General features: G+C 44.3%; 1 protein-coding gene across 2 annotated transcripts in view; it reads right to left on the bottom strand.

Moving 5' to 3' along the window:
* Nucleotides 1-21,460, bottom strand: part of NECTIN3 (nectin cell adhesion molecule 3) — a 70,883-nt gene extending 49,423 nt beyond the window's left edge. For both annotated transcript variants that reach the window (XM_087758125.1, XM_087758124.1), the window contains exon 1: nucleotides 21,128-21,460. In XM_087758125.1, coding sequence (XP_087614251.1) covers nucleotides 21,128-21,356 — 229 coding nt within the window. In that variant the 5' untranslated portion in view covers nucleotides 21,357-21,460. The remainder of the gene's footprint in view (nucleotides 1-21,127) is intronic.
* Between the last annotated feature and the right edge of the window lie 4,882 nt (nucleotides 21,461-26,342).

The raw sequence follows: 26,342 nt of genomic DNA, 5'->3' as shown, positions 1-26,342 counted from the left end.
AGTTTAAACACATAACCAAAACATCTAACAGATATAGTGGGAGATCAAAAGGAGCATTGCACTTCTGTTCTGTATCATGGTGGGGCTGCCAAATAACCGCATGAGATAGAGAAAACAAGTGAAGTCGTACATAACAAATCTTTCCCAGTCAGCCTGAAAAAGCTTCAAGTTCTAATGGGTCCTAATTAGCGTAGTAGTCAGCAGGAACAAGTACAAGTAACAGATACAGGACGTTAAGCAACTGGTTAGAGAGCAAACATTGTCCTGAAAGCTACAGCAAGTATATAATGATTATGTTTCAAGAATTGAAAGTGCCACTCTAGAATATGCCAATATAGAAGTAAACTCTCTGCTCTAGCCAACATCAGTAAGGCTCCATCTGGAGTTGTTCAGCTTGAACATCATACTTCAGGTATTAGCCACCTAGAGAGTCAAAGCAAACAAAGTGTGCTCAAAGGCCTAGAAAACATGACCTACAAGGAAGGACTGGAAGAACTGATCGTTGTTCTCAAAGAAGGGAACCCAATAAAGGCCCTGAAGTACTTACACTGACAAAAGAGAATGCCCTTCCCACCACAGGCCAAAACAGTAAATCTCCATAACCTTTAGAAAGGTTTGATGTTTAGTTATTAAAAAAAAAAAAAAAAAAATCAAACACCCAAACTAACCCAAGCAGATCCTGCACTGGGGTAGATACATGATCTGTTGTTCAAGGATTTTGCTGGCCTAATTACTATCAGATTATTAACAGACATTTTTAGTAAAGTAATAATTTGGTCCTCCTTCATATTCTTGTTAGCTGATAGAACACACATGCTGATGGGCTCCATTACAAGCTCTCCTTTCAGGAGCTTATTTGCAACAATCCATTCCATACACTTATACCACTTGCTCTCTCATGAGCATTTGGTTCACCCAGATGTCATTACTCTGAGAAGATTTCAGACTACATTGCTTTTAGAAGTCTTCTCATTCCCAGTCCTCTTACTAGCAACCTGCTGATTCACAATTTTTCCACCTCTGTTTTCAAGACTATCCCCACTTGCTTTGCAAATCAAGGAACTAACACAGTTATTATACATGAAGAAATTACCAAAAAACAGAAAGAAGAAATTAACTCAGAAGACATCTACGATGGCCAATTCATTTCATTTTTAATGCTCAATTAGTAGCACTTCAAAAAAAAATTACAAAATCAAAAGTTCTGTGCTCAAGAGCACCAGTGCTTTTAGCTAGCACATATTTACTTATTGAGACAGAGCACTTTCAACTACTTTTTTCATCCTCAGGTCTACCACATTTGGCATTTAACTTGAATGTTATATTCAACCTGTTCAATTAGCTCAATTAGTTTTCCCACCAAAAGTTTTTCACCATTTGCTTCTTCTATTTGTATCCTTTCCAGTTACTCTTTTCAGTAAAGGTTTTCATCTTCATCAGAGGGGCAGCCAGCTCACAGCAGGTGATCAGTCTTCTCTACTACTTATTTCTTATATTCTGATCCACAAGCAGATATTCAGCTTTTGTCATGTATTTTTAAAAGCTTTTAACTCTTCAAAGCTGTATACATGAATCCACACGAAATCTCTGTTAGCACCAGTTTGTCTTCAACTGAGTCACTGTGACATACTCAGATCACTCCTTAGAGACTAGTTTTCTCATTCTCAACCACAAATAAGACTTGGAGAAATAACTGACAGGTTTCAGCTTTGAGAAAAGTAACTAAATCTGAGTATGTTCATTAATAAGTTACGTTATAACCTCATGTTTAGACATAAGTTTAGTGTTGCTTGCTTAAAATTTATTTTAAAAGCTCAATTTCTTCATTTATTTGCAGGGCTATGAATTTAAGGTGATGACAGAAATTCCACTCAGGAAGTACATAGTAACACCTAATCACTTAGTTTTAGTCAGCTAGTGCTTCAGCTTTTCTGCCTTCTATAAATCAAGTACACAGACCTTCATTTGCCTTTAAGTCAGCCCCATATCACCTACTACCACCTGCCTTTCATGATACAAAGAGACAATTATGTATATTACACAAAAATCATCACTTTCTGGACATCAGTTCATTCTTAAAAGGTTTCAATTCTAGTATGCTCTTCAGAGCCAAGTCTAGAAGTCCCAAAACTGGCATTACTAAGCTTTAAGTTCAAAACAGATGCCAACATAAGAGGACATGCTTCAAAACAGTACACTACCTTGTTCATAGCTTGTATGTTCAGCTGCCTTCATGCAAGACCTCTGGCAAAGATAGTCTTATTTCTCTTAAGAGTGTAAAACTGAGAAGACAACATAGCTTCCAGTCCACAGTCCAAACTTCAGAGACAAGCATGAGACATTCAAGCTGCTATAAATCACCATTATTCTACCACATTCAAACTGTATGTGAGATGCTCAGCTGTGCCAGCGAAGGACAATCCAGTGGAGGTGAGGCTTACTGTAGGATTTTCTTGCAGGTGAGAGCAGCACTGTCAAAGACACACCTGACTTAAGCAGGATTGCACATACAGTTGACTGCATAGATGAAAAGAAGCCATCAAAAGATTGATATTTCACTACAAAATGTGTGACGTGAACATTTTACATAAGTTATTGTAGACTGGGGTAGGGGGGTGGTGTGGGGTGTGTGTTAATCACTGATGCCACCTCTGTAGCCTCACCTTTCAATAACTCTTAGATAAAATGCTTCAAAAAGGGAAGATGCTTTGATCAAGATGGCAGTTCTAGATTGAGATTCCTTCCCTGCACTCCACAGACTTCCTCACCACCTGGAAACCTAACAGCATAGCTAGTCATAATAAGGATTTGTGCTCTCACCAAGCAAAAAATTACCAAGAGTAGTCACATGCAGAAATATAGGCAATAACATGCAAGGGCATGGTGGGGGGCAGTTTGTTAAGACATTTACTCCTAATACTTTCAGCTGTCCCAAGCCTGATCTGACCTGTCAGCTTAACCCTTGGTTGATTAAGTACTGATCCATCTCCTGCTGACTTCACAGGCTTTCTGCACCCACAGCATTCTATGGCAAGGAGTGCCAGCAATCTTGCCACCAGTTCTAAAAACACCTTCTTTGCTTGCAGCTTGCCTCCTTTTAGCTTTATCCAATGAGCACCTACTTCTTGCACTGTAAGAGTTAATCTGTACAAGCATTGTTGACATCACTTATGATTTCACAGATCCCCCTATGTTCCTCCCCTCCTCCCAAATCACCTCTTTTCCCAACTGAGAAGTCTTAGCCAACTTCACGTACAAGCCCACTTTCATATCTTTGACCCTTGCTGCCCTCATCTGAATCTACTTCAACCCTAAATTTTGGGGGTTTTTTTTGTTTGCTTTTAAGATCAAAGGACCAAAACTGAACAGAGTATTTGAAGAACAAGCAAACAACCTATTTACACATTATCACAGCATGTTCTGTTCTCTTACTCCAACACTCGATTTGCTGCCCCCCCCTCTCCCCAAGATAACTAACATAGAAAATCATCAGTTCATGGAACTGACCATCGCATACTCAAGGCCTCGTTTCCAAGTATACAAATATATAATATTTATAATATATATGAAGTTTACTCCTCCTCTCCACAAAGGAGGCCTCACAGGCATCACTGAACATTTATCTACACTTCAGCTTGTTTCATTATTCAATCATTCAGTTTCATAAGGCCCTCCATTACTCTGTGTAATTCATCTTTATCCCAACTTGCTACCAGCAACAAGTAGTTATGTTTCATTAGGGCATCTCATACTCCAAGAAATGCAATAGACAAGATCCTACGATCCTCCAGCACCACTCAGAACTACAGCTTCCACCATATGAATTTTCTCCAGGAAAAAGGTCCTAGCAATGACTGCTAACTGGAGGTTTGGTCAGATTAACACCCTCTCACACTTTCCTCCAGACTCCAAACCTGTCCACTCCTTACGTGGAAAAGCAATTTAATGGTATTTAATGCTATCACAATATTTGCCTTTTTTTTTTTTTTTGAAAGGAAGAGGAAAATTGGGGGTGGGGAGTAAGGCACTAAATATCACAGGAGTCTGAAGAGTTACTGCCCATCGCTCCTGCTTCATTTAAAAATCTGGGTGTTACCGATGACACAGCAGCATAGTCTCTTCCATGTAGCCACAAACTTGCAAAAACATGGGTTTGTATTCCAGGAGATGCACACCAAGTCCAATAAGTTATATGGTTGTTGTTTCAGTACTACCACATAATAAACTTGCCGTTACATAGACTAACAAGACATACAAGGCAAGCGCAATCAGAATCCAAAAATGCAATACAAAGCGATCAGTATAGGACTTCTGTCATTGCTGTTTGCCATCTTGCATTATAAGGTAGAATGCCACTATTCTGCTATACAGCAACAGATACATACGCTGCCATACTAATCATAAGGGTAACTGCAATGTGTATCTTGCTAGATGACCTAGAAAGCTCACGTCTATCCCAGAGTATAAATTACTAGCAGCAAGACGTTCTTCATGTAATCATTCTGACTTCACCTGTCAGGCCCAAGCATTCAGAGTGCTCAAGTCCCAGGAATCACTATTTATCAGTACCAGCTCGTAAAAAACACACATTCACAGAAAGTCTGTGATGTCTCCAAAGTGTTCAACAGGTCATCTCTGACACAGGTATAAGCTATATTTTTCATTTCCAACCAGGACACCCATCAATTGCCACAAACATAAATGAACTCCTAGGTATAGGTTTCTTCATAATGCATTTCTCACTGGCAAAGGCAAACAAGCTCTAATACTGATTTAGAGAACGATGATTTCATGTAGGTAAGAGGCAAGGGACCTCCAGAGGCCACCCAGTCCTGCTCAAAGTAGGTCCAGTTATATCAGACTGCTTGGAGACTCGTCCAGTCAAGTTCTGAATATCGCTGTAGAATGAGATTGATTCCTCAGCTGCTTTGGGCACCTGCTCCAGTGTCTGAACTCCCTCCCTAAGTATTTCTTCCTTACATTGACGCCGAACTTCCCACATGCCAGCTTGTTCCTATTCCCTTGTGTGGTGCACCCCTAAAGAAAGCCTTGCTCCACCTTCTTGACATGCTCCCATCAGGCAGCAACAACGGCTCCATCCCCTCAGCCTTCCCTTCCCAGGCTGATCAAGCCCAGCTCTTGCAGCCTCTCCTCACACACTCTATGCTCCAACCCCCCACCAACCTGGTGGCCCACCACTGGGCTCGCTCCAGTACCTCAGTATCTCTCTGGTACTGGGGAGCCCCAAAGGGGACACAGCACTCCAGTGCCAAACAAAGGCGAAGGATCCCTTCCCTCAACCTGCTATCATGCTTAACACAGCCCAGGATGAGGTCATCTTTCTTTGCTGCAAGGGCAAACTGCTTGATACATGCTCAATTTGTTGGTCACCAGGACCCCCCATCTGTGCCTGCCAAGGTGCCTTCCAGCCTGCTGGACCACAGCCCATGCTGTTGCATGGGGTTACTCCAGTCCAGATGCAGGACTTCACACTTGTTATTGCTGAACTCCACGATGTTCCAGCCAGCCTGTTCCTCCAGCATGCTGAGGTCCCTCAAAGTAGGAGTCCTGCCTCCTAGCATATCAACTGTACCCCAGTTTACCATCCACAAACTTACTGAGTGCACTGTATCCTGCCTTCAAAGACATGAAACGATATTTGCCCCAGTATCAGTTGACAATTAGCCACCAGCTGGACTCTGTACAACTGAATTCCACCCTTCCAAGCCATTCCCAACCACCTATTTTTGTCCTTCGTGTGCCTGGAGAAGGCCTAGAGGAGGATTTGCTCCATAATCTTTCCAGGGACTGAAGCAAGTCTGACCAGGCTGTAGTTTCCTGGATCCTCCTTTATTGAAGACGGGTGGAATGTCTGTCTTTTTCCACTCATCAGGAACTTCCCCCAGTCACTACTTTTCAAAGGTGACAGAACATGACATCAGACAATCCACTCAGCACCCTCAGAAGCATGTTTTTTGGTCCACGGTCTTGAATATGTCCAACGGCTTAAGTACTCTGAAACTGTATCTTTCTCTACTGTGGGTTACACTACATCCCACAGATTCTGCTAATAGACTCAAGGAACCGGGAAGCCACAGGGCAGACCTTATCAGTGAGAATCAAAGCAAACACAGGATATTGTACAGCTCAGGTTTTTCCATGTCCTTCCTCATTAGGCCCCCTGCCCCACTGAGCAGTGGGCACACATTTTCTTTAGTTTTTCTTTTGCTGACAGTGTAGTTACAGCAGCCTTTCCTGTCACCCGTAACGTCCCTTACTTGTTCCAGCTGCAGCAGAGCTTGAGCTTTCCCAGCTCTATACCTACACTTTCAGATACTATCTCTATGTTCCTCCTGCTCCTGCCTTCTGTGGGCTTCCTTTCTGCATTTGAGGCTTGGTGAGGAATTCCCTGTTCTTCCATGCTGACGTTCTGCCAGACCTGTTGGACTTCCTGCGTGTTGCAGGGGACATTTACTGTAGTTTGAAGAGGTTTCTCTTGAAGATCAGACAGCTGTCCTCAGCTCATTTGCCCACCAGAACAGTTTCCCCATGAGAACGTTACAAGCAGATCCCCAAATAAGGTGAAATATTTTCTTTGATAGTCCGGGGTTATGATTCGTCTATCAGTCCTGATGACTTTTCTCAGTATTTCAAACTCCAGTCTCAAAGTTACTTCAGCCAACAGTGCCATTGACTATTACATCTTCAACCAGTTCTTCTTTGTTTGTGCGTAACACATCAAGTAGAGAATCTTCCCTAGTCGGTCCACAATCACCTGCATCAACAAATTGTCTTTAACATACCCCAGATATCTCCTGGATAGTTTGTGTCCAGCCCTATTGCTCTTTCAACTGATGCCACGGTGGCTGAAATCTCCCAAGAACACCATAGCCTGCAATCATGAGGCTTCCAGGTGCCTAAAGGAGGCTTCATCTACTTTTTGATCAGGCCAGCAGTAGCAGACACCTAATGGTGTCACCTGTTTTGGTCTGTCCTGTTAACATTACCAGAAGCTTTTAACTGGCTTGTCACCTGCTCAACAGCAAAGCTCCACACATTCTATCCACTCTTCTGTAGAGCACTACCTTTTTCACCTTCCCAGCTTGCCTTTCCCGAAAGGTATGAATCCAGCTAATTGCCCTACGCCAGTCAGGCAAGCTATCCCACCACATTGCCAGAATCCCAATGAGGTCATAAGTCTGCAGTTGTGCAGAGTCCTCATTTGTGCTGCCTTCACAATGGGAGGGGGAAAAACTGCCCCACCATATCTCCCTCAGACACTTCTTTATTGCTCCCCATGTCTTCTCTTCAGAAGAGAGAAAAATCTGAGGACATCCCAACATACTTAGCTTAAAGCCCTCCTCGCAAGTTAGCAACACTATTGGAAAAGAAACTGCCTTCTTACTTTGTCAGATAGACCCTGACTCTAGCTTCGCAGTTCTTGTTCCTCAAGGACAGCTCGGTGATCAGAGAAGTCAAAGTCCTACCTTCAACAGCAGCCAGATGCATTCACTCCTACCTGAGTTTTTCTCCCTCACTGGGATAGGCACCCAAGTTGGGGCTGGCACTCACGTCCTTCACCTTTGCCCTCAAAGTTGTTTAGCACTCTTGGTAATGCTCAGGGTTACACTTGGCAGAATCATTGGTGACCATATGGATATATGCAAAACATAGCAGTCAAAAGACCAAACTTAGTCTCTCTACAACATCCTGGATCCAATGGCCCTGAAAGACATCAAATCAGGTCACCAGTTGGGGTGCTACCAAACCTCACAGGAAACTCTCTCTGATAACTATCACCCTCCTTTTCTTTCCAACAATACTAGGTCCTTCACACAAAACAGGAGACTATTAAGATGCACAGAACTAGGTGCAAACATATGATGAAACCACTACGCAATATTAGTGTCCCCCATTTGATAATTAAAAGTGTTAAGCCTACAATTTTAGGTACTCCCCCAGCAGTGCAAATACCAGCTAGTAGCCAATACGTTAGTAAGTTTTCTTAAATAGAAAAAAAAAAAAGCTATCACAACACCTCTCAGTTGACACCTTTTTGAAAGACAGTCAAGGTACCACTATGCCGATAGGCCTAGCAGATACTGCTGAATGCATGACCTACGGAATTAGCAAACCAAAATTTGATCCTGCATGTTACCAAAAGCAATAGCTGACTGAGGCATCTTCATAAGCAAGTCTGTCTTCCATTAGTTCAAGCAGAATTATTACATAAAGGTCCAGAAATTAAAGAAAAAAAAGTTTTTCTCTCTCAGTTTCATTTAAAGTAGCAAATGTTTCAGTGCCTAGAAAAGTTATAACCCTACAGTGCAACTAAGGGAAGCCCACAGCAGATATTTTCCAGCCAGTAACACTATATTAAAGTATCTGGGCTGGGCTATAACTGCTGAAGTCTTAGTGCTTGTGAATTAATACCTGATCCTTCAGGTATTTCCCAGTATTTACACCAGCCAGCACAAGCAAGCCACGATGGTCAGCCAAAATCTACATATTAACTGTAAGACTGCACGACACACTTGTTGCAATGACAGTCAACTGAGCTGGCTATGAGAAGCAATAAAGATCAAAACCAAGAATTACTGTATTTCCATGCCTATAAATATAGGCATGTGCAGTACTTAATTATTTGTTATACAGTAACTTAATTTTCCACACCTATGGACTTTCTGTTCTTCCCCTGCTACACTGAACTTCTCAGACTCCACTTCTCCATACATTATTAACCATAGCTTAAGTGTGCCTTAATCTATGGACTCTGAGAAACAATTAACCATCAATTTCTGGATTTCACAATTACGGTTTAATTAGAACTAAACTGTATTTTACCTACTCAAAAGTAGGAGGGAGAAGGATTTCTGAACTGTCCAGTTTAACAGCCAATAAAGTCAAAGTGAAGACTACACAGATTGCTCTCCTTTGTCCTAGGCAAGTAAGTTCATTCAGTGTAAACACAAGATAGTTTAACAAATCAACAAAAAAACCCCAAACAACTTTTAACACATACTACCAGAAATGCTGGCTGGTATGACAAGCCAAAAAATGACAGTCATTTAAAGGTGTGTCATATTGAAAAGCAGTGTCTGTGAAATTCTTATGAAACCTAACCAAGAATGAAGTTTTAGGCACAAATAACATCTCCTGACCTAGGGTAACTATAAAAAAAAAACAAAACACAACTATGTAGGGCATTTCAGTCATTTTGGGGGGAACAAGACCAATGGAAAAATACTGTTATATTAACATGTTTAAATGTCTTTAATAGGATATTATTTTTATATAGGAAGATCAAAGCAAAAATTTAAGTGAAGCAGAAATGGACATTGTGCCAACTTCAAATGGAGAAAACGTGGCACACTCAGAGAGACTGCCCTCTGTGTTTGGTGTTGTGAGTGTACACAGTCCTTACAGAAAGCTCAAGGATAAGCTAGCAAAAAATTCTGTCCAAATAAAAATTCTGAATTTTTTTAAAATAAGCACCCAGGTATCAGGATTTTGGAGGTGGCTGGGTTTTGGTTTTTGTGAAATTAATTTTAAGGAAGAACGTGAAATTCTGCTAAGCATATAGCAACAGCTGTAAGCATTCAGCATTCCCTGCCCCAACAGCTGCACCTCCTAGACTGAAATTAGAAAACCATTAAAAACTGGTGAGGAACACTGGCATGTGTGATGTCCTAGATGAAGGAACAAGACCTTCAATCCCTAGGAAAGCCCCTATTCCCTTAAGCAGGCCACTCCTTCACTTTTTAGAAGTTGTCATGCCATATGCCACCTACTCTAAGAAGAACTGAGGTCTGGGGGAGGAGAAGGGAGGTTGTACTTTGCACTACATAAAGTAGCAAAGTCTCAAGTTCAGGAAGACAGCTAAACATTAACTTAACATTTTCAATTACTTCTAAAGTTTGAATGTTATCTGCCAACATTTAACAACTGCAGCCATATTAAGAAATATAGTATGCACCTTGAATACTGTGCTCAGTTTTGGGCCCCTTACTACAACAAAGACACTGAGGAGGTGCTGGACCATGTCCAGACAAGGGCAACGAAGCTGATGAAGGGTCTAGAGCACAAGTCTTATGAGGAGCGGCTGAGGGAGCTGGGGTTGTTTAGTCTGGAGAAGAGGAGGCTGAGGGGAGACTTTCACTCTCTACAATGACCTGAAAGGAGGTTTGTAGCGAGGTGGGGGTCAGTCTCTTCTCCCAGGAGACAAGAGGAAATGGCCACAAGCTGCACCAGGGGAGGTTTAGGTTGGATATTAGGAAAAATTTCTTCACTGAAAGGGCAGTCAGTCACTGGAACAGGCTGCCCAGGGAAGTGGTTGAGTCTCCATCCCTGGAAGTATTTAGAAGATGGGTAGACGTAGTGCTTAGCGACATGGTTTAGTGGTGAACTTGGCAGAGTTAGGTTAATGGTTGGACTCTATCTTAAAGGTCTTTTCCAACCTAAACGATCCTATGATTCTATGATAAAATGAACATATTTTGTCAGAAGCAGCAAATCATAAAATATGATGCCTGAATCTCAGCTGTCCATGAAAAGATCTGCTGAGGTACCAGTTACATTACAAAGTTATGTGGATGCCTGCTGCCCCCTGCATTGCTGACACTGCAGGCTTTTTTTTTTTCTTTTTTTTAGCTCTTAAGGCCACCCTCCACTGCAAGCTGTTCCAGGAAGTTAACCCCTTTTTGTCCAGGAATTGCATCAGGACAGTAAGTCTAAGTAACCAACAGCCAAGTACATTAATGCTGTATAATAGCTGCTCTATTTACTGCCAAACTATATTTTCAGTACTTGTCACACTGCCACTCAGCTCTGTGCTGTAAGGGACTGGTTTTACTGGCTACTTACTGAAGTAACAGAAGACAGGCAGGCAAGTCTTTCTTTAAGAGATTTTCTAAAAGTTATTATTTACATTAGGAGTTAACAATGGGATCCAATTTTAAAGTAAGCTTTTAGCAGTCCAATTCCTTTATAGGAAAATCTTGATTCCATACTTTACTTGGGCATTTTCACCTTAATAGAAAAAGACTTCCAACTTCTACTTTTCTTGCAGGGATAGCAACTATAGCATGCTAGCTCCTGCCAACCCATGCACAAAATGAGGCTCATTTAGACAAAGGCACTTCTGGAGGTTATCCAATCCGATCCCCAAATGAAAGCTGGGCCAACTTTGAAGTCAACTTTGAAGTCAGATCAGGTTGCTCAGGGTCATACCATAGTCAGGTTCTGAATATTTTCAAGGACAGATATTCCACAACCTGTTTCAGCGCTTCATTCTCTGTGTGGGAAAACATATTACTAACATGCTATTAGAATTTCCCTTCCTGTAGCTTGTGTCTGTTGCCTCTTATCCTTTCCCTGTTCGTATCTAAGGAGAGCCTGCCTTCATTTTCTCTCTCATCTCCTAGTAAACAGTTATAGCCAGCAATTAGGATCCCCCGCTTCAGACTTTGCTTTTCTGAAAGCTGAACAAACTCACTTGTCAGCCTCTCTTAATACATCATGTGCTGCTGACTCCTTATCTTAGTGGCCTTCCACAGACACCTCAGCATGTCTTGTACTTGGGAGCACAAACCTGGGCACAGTACTCCAGATGCAGTCTCATAAGCTCTGAATAGTAGAAAATAATTGCTTCCTTCAACTGGCTGACCATGCCTGGTATGCTCTTCACCTTTTACACCACAAAGGCACATACTGACCTACAAGGACCCCTAAGTTCTTTCCTGTAAAGCTGCTTTTCACCAATTAGCACCACATCTATGCTGCTGCACAGGGTCATTCTGCCCCAGACAGACTCGGGATTTGCTTTTGTTGAATTTCATCAGGTTTCTGCCAGCTATTTCTCCAGCCCGCAGGCATCCCACTCAATTAGCCCTAGTCTCCAGCATATCAATTGCCCCTCACAATCTGGTAGCATCCACAAACTTGCTGAAAGCGCATTGCTGACCTGGAAGAGGGGCTGAAATGAAGACAAACTGCCCCTGCACTGATCCTTAAAGGCATGCCACCAGTAACAAGCCTCCAGGTGGACTTCGTACAGCTGACCAGAACCTTCTGAGTCCAGAAGCACACGCAATTTTTCACCCACTTAGCAATCCACTTACCTAAACCATCTCTCACCAATTTGGCTACAAGGACATTTTACAAAACCTTGTTAAAAGCCTCAAGGTTAATAACCTTCACTGTTCTTCCTTTGTCCACAGTCTTATCCTATGTACTCACAGCAATCAATTCAGGACCTCTTTTCAGAGCAGTCTCAAATTGTGGAGACACCACAACTCCTTTTCCTCCCTTACTTCAGTTTTCACCTTATTTGCAGTCACATCAATTTATCACACTTAAACCATGCCTCTTGAGTCTTGGAAAACACAGCTGTAGAGCAGCTCTCAAAATACATCACCAAGGGAACTTTCACTAACAGTTCCATAGTCCTCACCTCTTTCTGTAAGGCAGAACACTCTCAGCAGAATCTTTAAAAGATCCTACATGAAGCTTACACAAAACTATTACTCGACAACAGATTACATTCCGATTTGTCAGAAGGTAACATAAGTTACTAAACGTTCATGTGAAAACACTGATGCATTAACTGTGATAATCTGGTTATAGTCAAAAGCCTTACTGTTTTACAGTCACTGAACTTAACAGTTGTCTTATAGAATCATGGAATGGTTTAGATTGGAAGGGACCTTAAAGATTGTCTAGTTCCAACCCCCTGCCATATAAGCTACGCACAGAGGCTTGAACTACCTCTGATACCATGAACTGCTGTAACACAGCTATGCATAACTTAGTATACTCCTTCCTATAGAAGATATCCTGGATAAATGGGTATATTGCACTTGCTAGTTACCGGAGGTAACTATTTTATGCTACCTCACCTATCAACAACACATTGAAGCTTTCAACAGGATGCATTTAAATCTCCTAAGAAGTGATTAACGGTATGGTCACTACCATCAAATTCTCATGGTTGATTTCTTTAGCTCTATAGTGCCTCTTTAAATGTGAAGTACCTTAATGAAGTCATGACAGCCTTACTTCTGTTTCAAGAAAGTTTACCTTTCGAAGTCAAAAGTGCATCAAAGTGTTTAAAGCACAGAAGTAGCATCACTGGTAAAGGGCTGAGCAGAGGCTTTTATAATGCAAATATAGTCAACGTTTACAAATATGTTCAAAAATGGAATTAAGCTTAACAGCTCTTGACCTTTGCTTCTCTGACCTCTAGTAATAATCTTTAGCAGAGTTGACTAAATATATTTTTATTGTGGTAAGGGCCAATGGGTGATATAGGAGAAATTAAAGAAGGAATTTGGGGAAAAAAGATTGCCCCAAATTAATACAAGTCAAAAGTTTTGCCCCATCAGTTACTCTGTTATTATGAAGAAGTTGCTTGCATTTGATGTAATTTAACTCACGCTTGACTAAACTTACTATTGTTCTACCAGATTATGTACACTGAAAAGAAATTAAGTAAAGCTAGTTACCCAACTTGAACATAATCTCAACTTTTTCACATTCTATCTCCAGCATGCCTTCCTCCAGTAGACTGTTCTTAAGCGTGCTTGTCCCAGCAATTAGTTTTCAGCTTAACCATATGCAGCATGGGTGGTATTGCAAGTAAAAAGAAGCAACAGAAGTGGGCAAAGAATGCCCACGCAGAACAGGATTAATAAAAAATTTAAGTCAAATGCTAATTTGTAATCTTCTAACTCAAGGGCTAGTGAAAAGAACAGATCCAAAAGCAACTAATGAATTCAAACTAGCTCAGTTTGTTTCTTCCACTCATCTGTATGCACATCAAATATGGAGACCTGTTTGACTAGCCTTCACTCGCCTTTTAGCAAGTATGCTTTTTGTCAGGAGATTGCAATTTCAATGACTTCAAATTCTGCATGCGCCACTGCATTACAGTGATAGCACTAGCACCTTCTAAGTATTTAAAACAACAGTCACTTAAGGAAAACATTCTGTTCAAACTAATCCCAGGAAGATACTAAGAACAAGTTTAAAAAAATATCATGTTATACCAGCCTTGACTAATAGAAAAGGAGAAAACAATGATCCCCTGTAGACATACAAAGCTATCTTAAATGCCAGATAATGAAAATCTCATATGAGACAGGGGACAGGGTGGGTGGTGGAATCAGCAAGAGCTATCTACTGCTGCAGGTAATCCTAGCACACCAGTCAACTCAAGAGAAGCTACACTTGACTATCCTTCATGTTGAGAATGCAAAAACGTGCTATTTTAAGGTATTACAAAATTAAAATTGCTTTTACTTCTGTACATTGCTTGAAAAACAACTGCAAAGAGGCAAAAATATTGAACAGAAGAACGCAGTAGTGATTAAAGAGCATAGTCTGGAAGCTTGTTACTTTTCACTGCCTGAACTAACAGTGATCTTGGTAACATGCGGATATTCAACTTTACCTGCTCAGCTCCCCACATGTGGGAAAACACAGGTAAAAGGATAGAGATTGAAGTCTCAAGACTTTGAAAGTTTTTTTATTCTTGCTGCTAATTTTATTTTATTGGTAACTCATGGACAGAAAGACCAATTTTTTTAGTTCACTTTTGAAACAGTCCGAAGACTAAAAGTTAATTACCTGAAAGGAATGAGGAGAAAAATAACTCTTGAAGCATTCATCTATTGGATAATAAAAAAAAGGTTGTTTGTTTGGTGGTTTTCTGTGACTTGGAAGTTGTTTTACTATGACTTGATGCTCTTCACCATGAGCCTGCATACCAAATTGTGTAGTACGCAACCACCGGCCTAGCGTTTCCAGAACAAAGGTAAATATTGGCCATGAACCCCCTCAAGAGTCTTACTCGTACATACCTACACCTCATTTTAACCCGCTATTTTACACCCTCACTATCTTTTCACATCCAGGGGAGTAAGACAAGCTCTCACCTAACAGCTTTTTCATCTCTCCTCACTTTATAGATGGGAACACAATAATCATCTTCCCTGACACTGTCTTTACCGCACGTTTCTGTTTAATTGCTTCTCACCTATTTCCTTGTATTTTATCCACATTCAACTATTCCCACCTTTTCTTACTCAGCTATTCTTGGGATTTCTTCCCATACTTACATGATACTCTTTTCAAGGCAATCCATCTGCTTTCTAACCAGGAATAGAGAACAGTGTTAATGATCCCTTTACCTCTAACAAGAAAGCTTGAACAACCTACCTCATGCTTAATCCAATAATTCATCATCTTCTCCATCCTCTCTATAAAAATACGCTACTGCATTTCAAATAGCTATTATCTTTGAGACACTGAATGCAACTGTCCTTCAAATAAGTACTTTTCAAAAATCTTGTTTTGGATAGGCTAACCTTACTAAAAAAACCCATACAAAACCCTGTGTAGAATCATAGAATGGTTTGGGTTAAAAGGGACCTTTAAAGATCATATACACCTCCTCCTCTTCAAACAACAACAAAAACCAACAACACATGGCATAACAAAATAACAATAATAAAAGAATTGCACCTATAGCTATTCTTCACATAACTAAGAAAATCTGGCCATTCAGTTAGTATTCAATTATCAGGTCCCTAAGAAAACTCCTCACAAGAACTTCTGCATTAGCATCTATATACCAATCAGTATAGCAGTCTTCACGATAAGAAAAAGTATTCAATACAACACATTCAAAGTTGGAAACAAGAAGTCCAAGTACAAAGACAAACAGTGCTAGAGCAAAGTAATCTGTCATCACACATCTCATCTTTAAGAGGCAATGTACCAAGACTCCAGAGCAAGCAGGCAACACAAGCAATCTCAGCACTCTCACTTTTTTGCAGACTTATCTAACCAGTCTGTAGCCATACGTTCTGATAAAGACCTCTCTTTGGACAAGGTTGCATTCAACCACAGGACAGCAGGTCAAGCTACCTCCACAGCAACAATGTGGTGTAACACGGGATGGAAAGTAGTACTCTTCAAATTTATTGCTCTTCAACAGATAACTGAATCAATACTAAAAAAAGACAACATTTACTAACAGCACTGCAGGTATTTGGCACTTAGCAAGATTACCTTCTACCAGTTTGTATACCAGGTTTTGTATTTCTCTTACCCTACTTCCATTCACTACCGATTTTGTTTCTAAAAATTGCGATTTAGACTTTCAGTTCTAGAGCTTCTAATTCAATTTTTCTTTGAGTTCCACAAATGCTACAGAAGCCCCGCCCCACTGTTTACTGAAGCAACACACCCCCAACTCCTTTTCCCTTTTCTCAGCAGATGCATTTACATCTGTGATTTTGCATGCCTTAAAAGCTCTAGCACCAGCACCCGCAGGGTAATCAGCTGGTACAGATGCTCTGTAAAGACAACAAATCTTTGCTTCTCCTGCTACAGAACAGTCCTTTGTTTCCCAATATCATCCTGGGAGCAATACTACATGAAGGGGGTGGGAAAGAGAACAACCTAGACTTGACCATATGTCTAAGCAGGATACCTGACTCTGTAATCTTACAAGAAATAAATCCTGCTAGAGCCTTCTTTTGTTCAATATCAAACAATCTTCATATTCCAGGACATAAAATTAAGTTATTTAAGGAGGCAAGAGAGAAACACATTGTTTAAATAAAGAAACTGTTCAACCTTTATGTAGCACAAGTGGCTAAACAACCATCACCATTCTTTTATAATACTCTAAGCGTTCAGATCTTAACAACTCAAATAATACTACACTTCACCTGGGAAGTTCTTGGACACTGGAAGCCAAAACGTTAGTTGGCATCCTCGCTTTTCATTCATCCTGAAATTTGTGATTACTGTAACCTGCTTTCCCCCTGTCCACGCAAGTTTTATAACCACTTCTTTCAGAGCAACTCCAACTTGTACTATTTCCATGCAATGCTACAGATTAATTTATCTGTCTTGTCTAAAATTTAAATAGCAGTCAAGAATTATAAGCCTATACAATATATTTTATTAAAATGTTAGCATCTACATTGTGTTATTTTGTATTTATTTTACATGAGCACCACAGTTTAACAGTGCTCTTGAACACAACAGACCTACCACAATGAAACAGAGCTAAGAACTGTTCCATAACAGCACACTGCATAGTATATTGAGTTATCCTGAAGTACAGGCTTGACAAACTTCTGGCTTCATTTTTTTTGCTAATTACCAAACAATCCAGGTTTAACTCTCCCTCTGTTTGAAACTACTCTGTTACGTCTACCAGTGCAGTTGCTCTGTTTCTTCACACAGCAGTTTCATACGCTGCCCTACCTACTACATAGTTCACCAGCATTTCATTCTCTCCAACTTTTCAAATACCTTCCATAGTATTCCTACTCCTTCTCTTACTATTGTCATATTGGCTAACCTAATAGCATTTTTAAAAGTTCATTTCTCTCCACACCATTTTCAAAAAATAAATGCATATTCAGACATGAATTTCTAAACTGTCATCATAGTATTTTTTCTTCATTGTATGTAAAAGGCATTCTATTGTCTTTCTGAACACTCTACAACACTTTCCCATTTCCAAAGTAGTAACTTGGGTTGCTTGATCTCACATTTTTGTCACGACTTCACCTGAAAAGCATAAAAAGGTTTTTAGTCAAATAGACTGTTCTGGTCAATAGTTACTTGGGATTCTTTTTTCTTATTTGCTACTCCATTATTGTATCTAGTACACTGTATAGTTGTATTTATCCACATCTTTATAATCCCACCCTTTCAGCTCCACTACAGTCTGGAGTTCTGTACTCCCGACTGTTTTAAAAAAAAAAATCAACTAAATTTGATCATATAAGTTTAGTACATACTTCACTGCATCACACACTGTTCGACTGAAGCCGAAGAATTACTTGTACATGTGAGCTGACCTGATAGTCTCGCTTTCCTAAAAAGAGCACTATTTACTAAAGCAGGTCTATCCAAAAGTTGCTGTTATTTCAGATTCCATATACATCTTCTCTCTTCCTTCCTGCTTCAGTTTTTTGGTTTGAGTGTTGGGATATTTTTTTTTCTAATATTTGTCTGAGGAATTATAGATCAAATAAATCATAGTTTCCAGCTCTTAGTCAAAATGATTGCATAAAAACTGATTTGTTTTTATACTGAAGTTTTTCCTGCTCCGTTTTTTTTTTTTTTTGTGGTGCCATTTTCAATTTTTCCCTTTGCTAGCATTATCAGAATTGACCAACCAGTAGGAAGTATGGTGACCAGAAGTAGGCAGCAGTTTCAGGTTCCATCGACATCTAATCCTGCTCAAAATGTATTTATGAGCACTCTTAAAAGCTACAATCATCACATTATTTTTCCTTCACCCTCGCCTGTGACAGTTAAGGAAAACAATCGTGTGAAATTTCAGGGTCAAAAAAAGTAATCTAAAACCTAAGATATTGACAAAAAAACATCTTCCCCTGCTTCTTACCTCACAGTTCAGAAGTCACTAGTAGTTTCTTAAGTTTCCCCTTATATCTCTAGATTACGCTTCAAAACTTTGCACTTGAAAAAGAACATTATTTCAACACAACATTCCCACTTTTGGCAGATGTTCTGAAGCATTATCAGTCAAGTTCACATACTCCAAAAGGAATCTGGGAAGACTGACATCTGAATTACACTCATCAAGACTAAAATAGTAAACCACCGCATGACTCGGCACAGGGATGCTCTTAACTTCATTGTTACTATTATCTTCACATTTACATGTAAAAATAGCTTGGCAAGGTTATGTCAAGTCTGCAACTTCACCTTTTTAATCACAAAAGAGCGGAAGTCACCCTTGAACAAAGAGAGGGGAAAAAACTGCTAGAGCAACAAGTTTGACAGCCCTACAAAAACTAAGTCTTCAAGCCTTAAGGTTTTCAAATGCGGTGCCTTCTTAATACCGAAAAAGTCGATTTATGACAAATAAAGCCAAATACTGTCTAATAAGTGTTTCGTATCAACTAAGAGCTCCAAAGTTTTATGTGTGGGAAATTAAACTGTTGGATGTATCTTAAAGAGGAAAAAAAAAATCGGTCTTTAACACTTTTTAAAACATTCAGCCAAGTAGCTCTAGAGAACGTGCAAGAAGGCAACGGATCTTATTTCAGTTATTTCAACAGCAACTTAGTTTAACAGCTGATGATCTATTAAAAAATAAGAAAGCTGTCAATTTAGAGACTTAATCCTGTAGCCAGGGCGTACTCTATGCAACACAGAAAAATTTTTGCATAAGCAATTCAACTTGTAGACCGCTTCACTAACATGTAGTTCATCTTCTCTAAAGAAGCATCCCAGTAATCTCTGGCTAAGACGACAGTCACCCAGTCCCACAGAAGCGTTGTGCTGTAACAACTATTGCAGTCGTTATTCAGCTTGATTAGGGCCAAATCTGTCCTCTCAACAAAATTTATGCAAGCACACTAGCTCTCAGTAAACTGAAGCAGTAACAGGTTCACCATCAGAACAAGAAATGATGGCGAACTACTCTTCCTCCTCCAAAATAAACCCTATGTATACGAATACCCACCCTTCTGTCTTTCCCATAGTTGCCTTTATTCAGGGACAGCTAGAACACATGCAATTTAACAGGCTTCTCTTTCAGCAAATGCATGTGTTTAAGCTTAAATTAGTAATAATCATCTTCTCTGAAAGCTACACCATTGCCAGAGGGGGGAGACTATTACATGCAAGAGCACAATTTTACAGCAGCAGTGCCTCAACTCCCTCCCTGAAAAAGCATTTCTCGGATACTATACAACTGCTTTACGGTGGCATGGCTTGCAAGTTCCTTGGTATTTTTATCACATGAACCTCCAGAGACTACCTCCTCTAACTTGTTCCTCCTTCCTTCAAGAGGGAAAGGACACGATGTATCCTATAATATAATATCCTTACTAGCTATTCATTACCGCATTGGGAATACAGCAGCAGGATGATAGTTTTCGACGTGCTCTTCCCCCAGTCCACTTTTTTTCCCCCCTCATCTTCCACTGCTGTAAAAATGACACTACACACACTACACCGCACGCAGTAAAAAACAAAAAATCCTGCTCTGATTTAGTTTCCAACTGCTACGTCGCTTGCTTGTTTTCCACAGGAAAAGGCAGGGGGTGGCGGTGCTGGTATTTTCCTCGGAGCGGTCACGCCAAGCCGGACGGGGGCCCCGCACCGCAGTGCCCCCAGCAGCGGCGGCTCAAGGAGAGGGTGGCGTGGAGTACGCCAACCCGCTCTCGCAAGAAGAGAAAAACGATCTAAAAACACAACCCTACGGTAACGAGCACCGATTTCACCATAAGGAAGAGGAAACAACGATGCGAGCCAACCGCCCCAGGAGCAAAGGGCGTACTCTTCCCCCCGAAGTACAGCCGGAGGAGAACACGAAGACCCACCCTTCTGCCCTTCCCGCCGGCTGGAGGCGGGGGGGGGGGGGCGAGGAAAGGAACCGTGAATTCCCGCAAACAAGCGCCAGCCCGCCGCCCGGGCCGGGAATCAGGGCGGATAACCTGCCGCCCGCAGGTTAGGAACCGTGAATTCCCGCAAACAAGCCCCAGCCCCGCCACCGCGGACCAGCGGCGGACAAACTTCCCCCGCCCCGCCCCGCCGCCGACCGCCCCACAAACTCGGCGGAGGCGCCCGGCGGGGCGGCTCCCGCCACCGGCCCCCCGCGCTCGCGCGAGTAACGGTCCCCGCCGCGGCCGGCGAACCCAACGCCCGGCACGGCCGCCCGCCCCGCCCCGCCGCGGCCTCCCGGCACCCGCTCCCACCGCCCAGGCCGGCGGCGGCCTCCAGGCGTCTGCGCGTCCCGGCGGCGGCGCTTGCGGGGGGCTCCTCGGGGAGGAGGCGGGGGAAAGACCCCGGGGGTCTCCGCGGCGCGGTCCGGGCTCCGACCCCGCCTCGTCCGCCTCGCCCCCCTCGCTCCCGGGGGAAGCTTCCGCGATCCCGGCCACGTCCCACCCGCCTCCCCCGTCCGCAGGGCGGACGGCAGGCAACCGCCACCCCGCCCCGCCGGGCGCGCACACAAAGTTTCCCCCAACTCGGCCGAGTCCCCCGGCGCTGCCGGGGCTCGGGTTTCTCTCCTCCTCCTCCCGCCCCCTCGCCCTGCCCCGGCCGCCAACGGGAAAAAAGTTTCACTTACTGCAGCAGAAGCGAGAGAAAACCAGCCCCAGCAGCCCCAGCCCCGGCCCGGGAGGCACCGCCGAGCGGAGCCGCCGCCGCTGCTGCTGCTGCCTGCGCCGCTGCCACCACCACCACCACCGGGGGGAGGCACCGCCGCCGGCCGCTGGAAAAAGTTCCCGGCGGGCGGGAGGAGCCGGCGAAGGGAGGAAACCAGCGGCAGCCTCCGCAGCGGCTCCGGCCCCTGCCATGCTCCGGGCTCGGCTCCCAGTCGCCGCCGCTACGACGCCCGCCCGCTCCCTCGCTCGCTCGCTCCCGCTCCCCGAGCAGCCGCCGCCGCCCCGCGCCGGGAGCGTGTGTCACTGAGCGGGGAGGCGCTGCGCGCCGCTCCCCGCCCTCCTCGGAACGGGCCACACCACCCCGCCGCGGGCAGGGGGGGAGCGGGAGGCGCGTGCCCGGCGCGCCTGCCCCGACCCCCGCTCCCCCCCGGTTCCACCCGCCCCGGGGCAGGTCGCCTCGCCCCCCGCCTCTCCCGCCCCGCTCTGCGGGCTCGCGTACGCGCCCGCGCGCAGGGGGGGTTCCCCGTGGCAACGCGGGCGGCTGGTGGGAGGGGGGTACCACCGCGTCCTCCCCCGGGGGGGCAGTTGGTACGTCCCGCCCCGCCCCCTCCCCCGCCCCGCCCCGCCCGCCACCGTCCCCAGCGTGGTCGGGGGCGTCGCGCGCCCCGGCGGCCCGGCCCGGCTTCGCCGCCCGTCCCCCGCGCTCCCCCTCCAGCCCCGGCGGCCGCCCCGGCCTCCTCCGCCGGCCCGCTTCGCCCCTGCGGGGAGGGGAGGCTCCGCCGCGCGTCCCCCCGGCCGCTGTCCGGCGCGCGCCGGCCGCGGGCCCCGCTGAGGCAGCGGGAAGCCGGCGGGAGAGGGGAGCCGTGCGGCCGGGCCGGGCCGGGCCGGGCGGCGGCTGCCCCCGCGGCCTGGGGACCGGCCAGCAGCGCATGCCCCGGGCGGGGTCCCCCGGGGGGCGGCGGGGGACTGGCCGCAGCCCGCTCCGCCGGGCGCGGTCACGGGCGTTCCCCGTCGCCCGGCCGCCGCGGGGGCCGGTCAGGGCCGCTCCCGGGCTCCCCTGCAGGCGCGGGGGGGCGGCCGGCGCGGCTCCCTCCGCGGCGGGACCGGCCGTTCCCCCCCGCTGCGGGGCCGGGGGGCAGCGGGCCCTGCGGCGGGGGGCTGGGCCCCTGGCAGCGGGCGCTGGGCTGCGGCCCCGTGGTTTTACCGGCAGTCAACTTTCCCGCCCTCGTCCCCTCATCGCTTACTCTGCCCTTGGCGGACCCCCGGGGAGGGGCGCGTACCGTGCTCCCCGGTCGCCACCGAGGTGCCGGGCAGGGGCACCCCTCTCCACAGCACCTCCCGGCGCCGCCTGTGCGGGCACCTCGGCAGCCTAAGGGGAGCACCGAGCGCACGGGTGCGAAAAAATGCGGGCCCCGTCCTAAGCCCGCAAGAGATGACGGCATCCGAAGGCAAACTCCGGCAGAGCTAAGGGGTCTGAAGCCATCCGGGCGCAGCGTGAGCCCTGCACAGAAATCGCCGAGGAATACCAAATATGGCCCTGTGCAGCCCTCGCAGAGGGGCCTGCAGGGGTCCGGGGGCAGCAGCGGGGGCTTCTGTCACGCTCGCGCCCACGGGGGTTCTTGGCTGTGGCGCAGCACGTCATAGCTTTGCTCTGGGTAAGGCTGTCATCCATGAGGGCAGAGCTGCTCCGCCAGGAGCGATGATGCCCCAGCCACAGGTGGAGGCCATTGCTGCAAGTAAGGTGGCAGGGCAAGGTGGCCGCTCTTGGGGTGAAGAGGGGGTTCATGCCTTTGCCCGAGGTCCCAGGAGTCCAGCTAAGGGCTGTCTCGCAATTAGAGCAGGCTGTAAGCAGGTCACAAAATTAAAGATGACTTTTCTAGCAAATACAGTTTCTTCGCTGCATCGCAGCACCTATCTGAACGTCAGTGTTGTGGGCACAATGTCAACGGATCTATCCCCACATCAGATTTTCAATAGCAAAATACAGAAGCTTGAAAGAATTGGGTTGAGAGCTTTGCTTCTTTGCAACCTACATGTGCTTTTTCATTTCAGATGCATTATCCTTGCAAAACTTCAAGGGAAATATTGAATAGCTGTATATACCACAGCATACCTGCTGCTGAGACGTCTACTGGGAGCAGGTTCCATATAAGCCTCACATTTTCCTCAATGCAGTGTCATATTTGATAATTTCCTTCAACGGTGGGCATGAACAGCAGTTTCTCTCAAAGCTACGCATGGCTAAGTTTATCAGATGCCCACAATAGTATGTTCATCCAGTCTTCAGCTACGCTGAATGTTTGCCAATTAACTGGCCTCATTAATTTGTAACTGTGAAACGAAACAGAATTCAGGCGAAGTTACTAGAGGCAAACTGCTAGCCGTGATGGACGTTCAACGTTCATCAACATTTTGCTCTGCAAACCAACATAACTGAGAGGACTCTCAAAGTTTTGCGAAATCAGTGTCATTCTGTAAGTCTCATCCTCAGCTAGCACAAAACTGTTCTCATGCCAGTTTGTTCTGCGCCCGGGACTCAGGATTGCTCAGGTGGTTCACGGGATCTTGTCCAAAAGTGCGTAAACAGATTTGTACGACAGTTTGTTTAAAGGGGAAAACAAGTGGCTTTCCCACTCTGCCGATACTTTTGAAGCCTGGTCCTTTACTCTGTTGTTAGACTCTTTGCCGTTTTGATTCCGTGGAAACCAATATATTCCACCATGCCAATAAACCTGGATAAATATAATACTGAATTAATCATTAGAGCTCACTTTTTATTTATGCTAAGAGCCTTTTTACAGGGCAAAATTGATGAGCGTAATTGTAGCAGAATAATTTATACTGGTACGGCTTTGCAGATGTAACATTCCAGGTAAATGTTTTAATTGGGTGTAATTATTCCATTTCCCTGTATAGACGAGTCCTACATAGATAAATCCCCCTTTGTAGTTAACAGTCGAAGCAAATTACATCTCATAATTACATTTACACCAAGTTTAAGGCACTCTTAGGACGGGCAGGAAATATAATGTGGCCATAGTGTAATTGAGAGCGCAATCCTTAAAATCCTATTTGTGACAGCTATAATCAAATTGTCATCTGCTATAATATTTTCATTTCTTCTCATTCCAAAACAACAAAAGGCATTAAGTCTGTTTAAAATAAAATTTTTTGAAGGTCTAGCACCAAAATATGTACATCGATTCGTGCAGGCTAAGGAAGCAAATGCAGTTTGTCATATTTAAACAGAGCTGTGCCCAGTTTGTAGGTAACATCTTCCAGTGCCAGATTCAGCACTGTTGTAATCAGGCATCCTGGGGACTTTGTGATACAAAAGGAAATTTGACTTCATGATATCAAGGCTAAATTTGGCTCCCCAATGCTTAGAACACTCCTGAAGGCATGATGCTCCAAACAATTAATCTTGCATAATATTGAATAAATGCGTCTAGGACACACTGGCTCAGTTCTTGTAAATCCGTTGTTACTGGCATAATTTTTTCCATAAAAAGAAGGTTTTCCACAGTTGGCAGCAGTCCTGTTCAAAAGCATCTTTGAGCTGTAGAAATACAAAAGACTGTACTTTATTTCCAGTCCGTATTTCCCTCTCTTTCTGGCCATTGTCCACCCACCTGCCCTTCCCCCCCATGAAAAAAAAACCAGCCCTTACCCTTCATTTAGACGGGGGTGTTTGGCAAGCATCTACTTCTCTGTTCTTAACCCTTTTGGTCATTTGAAAACAAAGTCCTGAAGCAGTGTGAAATTAACTTATATGCATAACATTTGAAGCGATGGCACAAATTCCCGCTGGAATGAAGGGCTATTCACTTCAGTGGGAATCGGCAAATAGATTTGAGGCAGAACAATGCGCTTTTCTGAAAACTCTCGCTTCCATTCGAACGGATGGGACGGGGCCTCCCTGCCGATGCTTGTGCACCACCACCCCTTATGACCCTTTAAAATAAAACCACACCTAACCAACCCCAAACAAAACCTGCCTTTTTTTCACGCGCTTCCAGCTGGATGAGATATTTAGCCGCTTATTACACAGAGTTTCTGCGATTTTCTAACAGGTCGTTGTGTTTCTGCATCATTCCTCCAGCTAAAGTCAGAATAGTTGTGTCTCTGGCCGTGCCTCAGCAAAACCTCAGCCAGAGTTACTATTTTCTGTGCTGTATGGAGAAAAGTGCCTGTCCAATTCCTTGTCTGGAAAGCCATGGAAAGGCGTCTCCGTACGCTGTGCGGCAGGCGTGACTACAGCAGTTTCAGCAGGACCAAAGAACGTGGGCTGCATATTTATGTGCATACGTCTCCTGACCCAACGGTGGACTTGGTGATCTGATCATCCATGATCGTGTTTGGGAAAGGCTCAGACAGCTCACCACAATCCACAGGGTTTGGCTTATCGTTGGTAAATTATGTTTTTAAGAGTGTTGGATACACTTAGGAATTTTGGGGAGAAGGATGCTCTACCACCATGACTGTTATTAAGAAATGACTAAGATATTAAGAATATATTGTAAAGTTGGGTTATTCTCATGTTTCCCAGCTCTTGCATACAGTATAATGCAAGATGATCTGGGTTGTCATCCTGTAGAAAAATCTATCATAATATTTTGATTCAAATCATAAGCAAGCTTAGCCAAGAATAACATACATACCATCGCATGGTATGTGGTATTTTTAAAATCCATTTGCCCAGTACCTTGCTCATTAAAGGTGACGTACTTAAATCTTGTTTCAATCAAAGTCTATCCCTTTAAGGAGAAATCTGAGTGACCAACTCCCTCTTCATTGCAAAGTACAATTAGAAAACTGTGGTTCTCTTGCACACGGAGTGGCCCTGCTCTCACATGTTTGTGCAAGAACCATTATGTGTCTCAGAAAAGTCCCAAAGCTCATGCTTTTTTCACAAAATGGTAATAGCTACTGACTACAGTCACCCCCAACATTACGTTTCATACCCGTGGCACGTTATCACCCAGTCTATAATGCAACTGAGATTCCCCTTGTCCCAGCCAAGAGGTTTAAGACTCCCAGCCAACTAAGTAAATTCCCTATGCATTTCTGACAGACAAAAAATAATAGGTGAGGAAATGGTACGGTTTCCAGTTAGATCTCTCTGGTTGCCACTTACCTCATTGAGAAAGAGGACAGAAAACTTAAGGATTCCTCTCG

This window comes from Nipponia nippon, unplaced genomic scaffold, assembly GCF_047370975.1.
Source record: "Nipponia nippon isolate SJK-2023a ecotype South Korea unplaced genomic scaffold, ASM4737097v1 scaffold_2, whole genome shotgun sequence".
NCBI classification, from domain to species: Eukaryota; Metazoa; Chordata; class Aves; order Pelecaniformes; family Threskiornithidae; genus Nipponia; species Nipponia nippon.
This window is presented reverse-complemented; position numbering and strand designations above follow the sequence as displayed.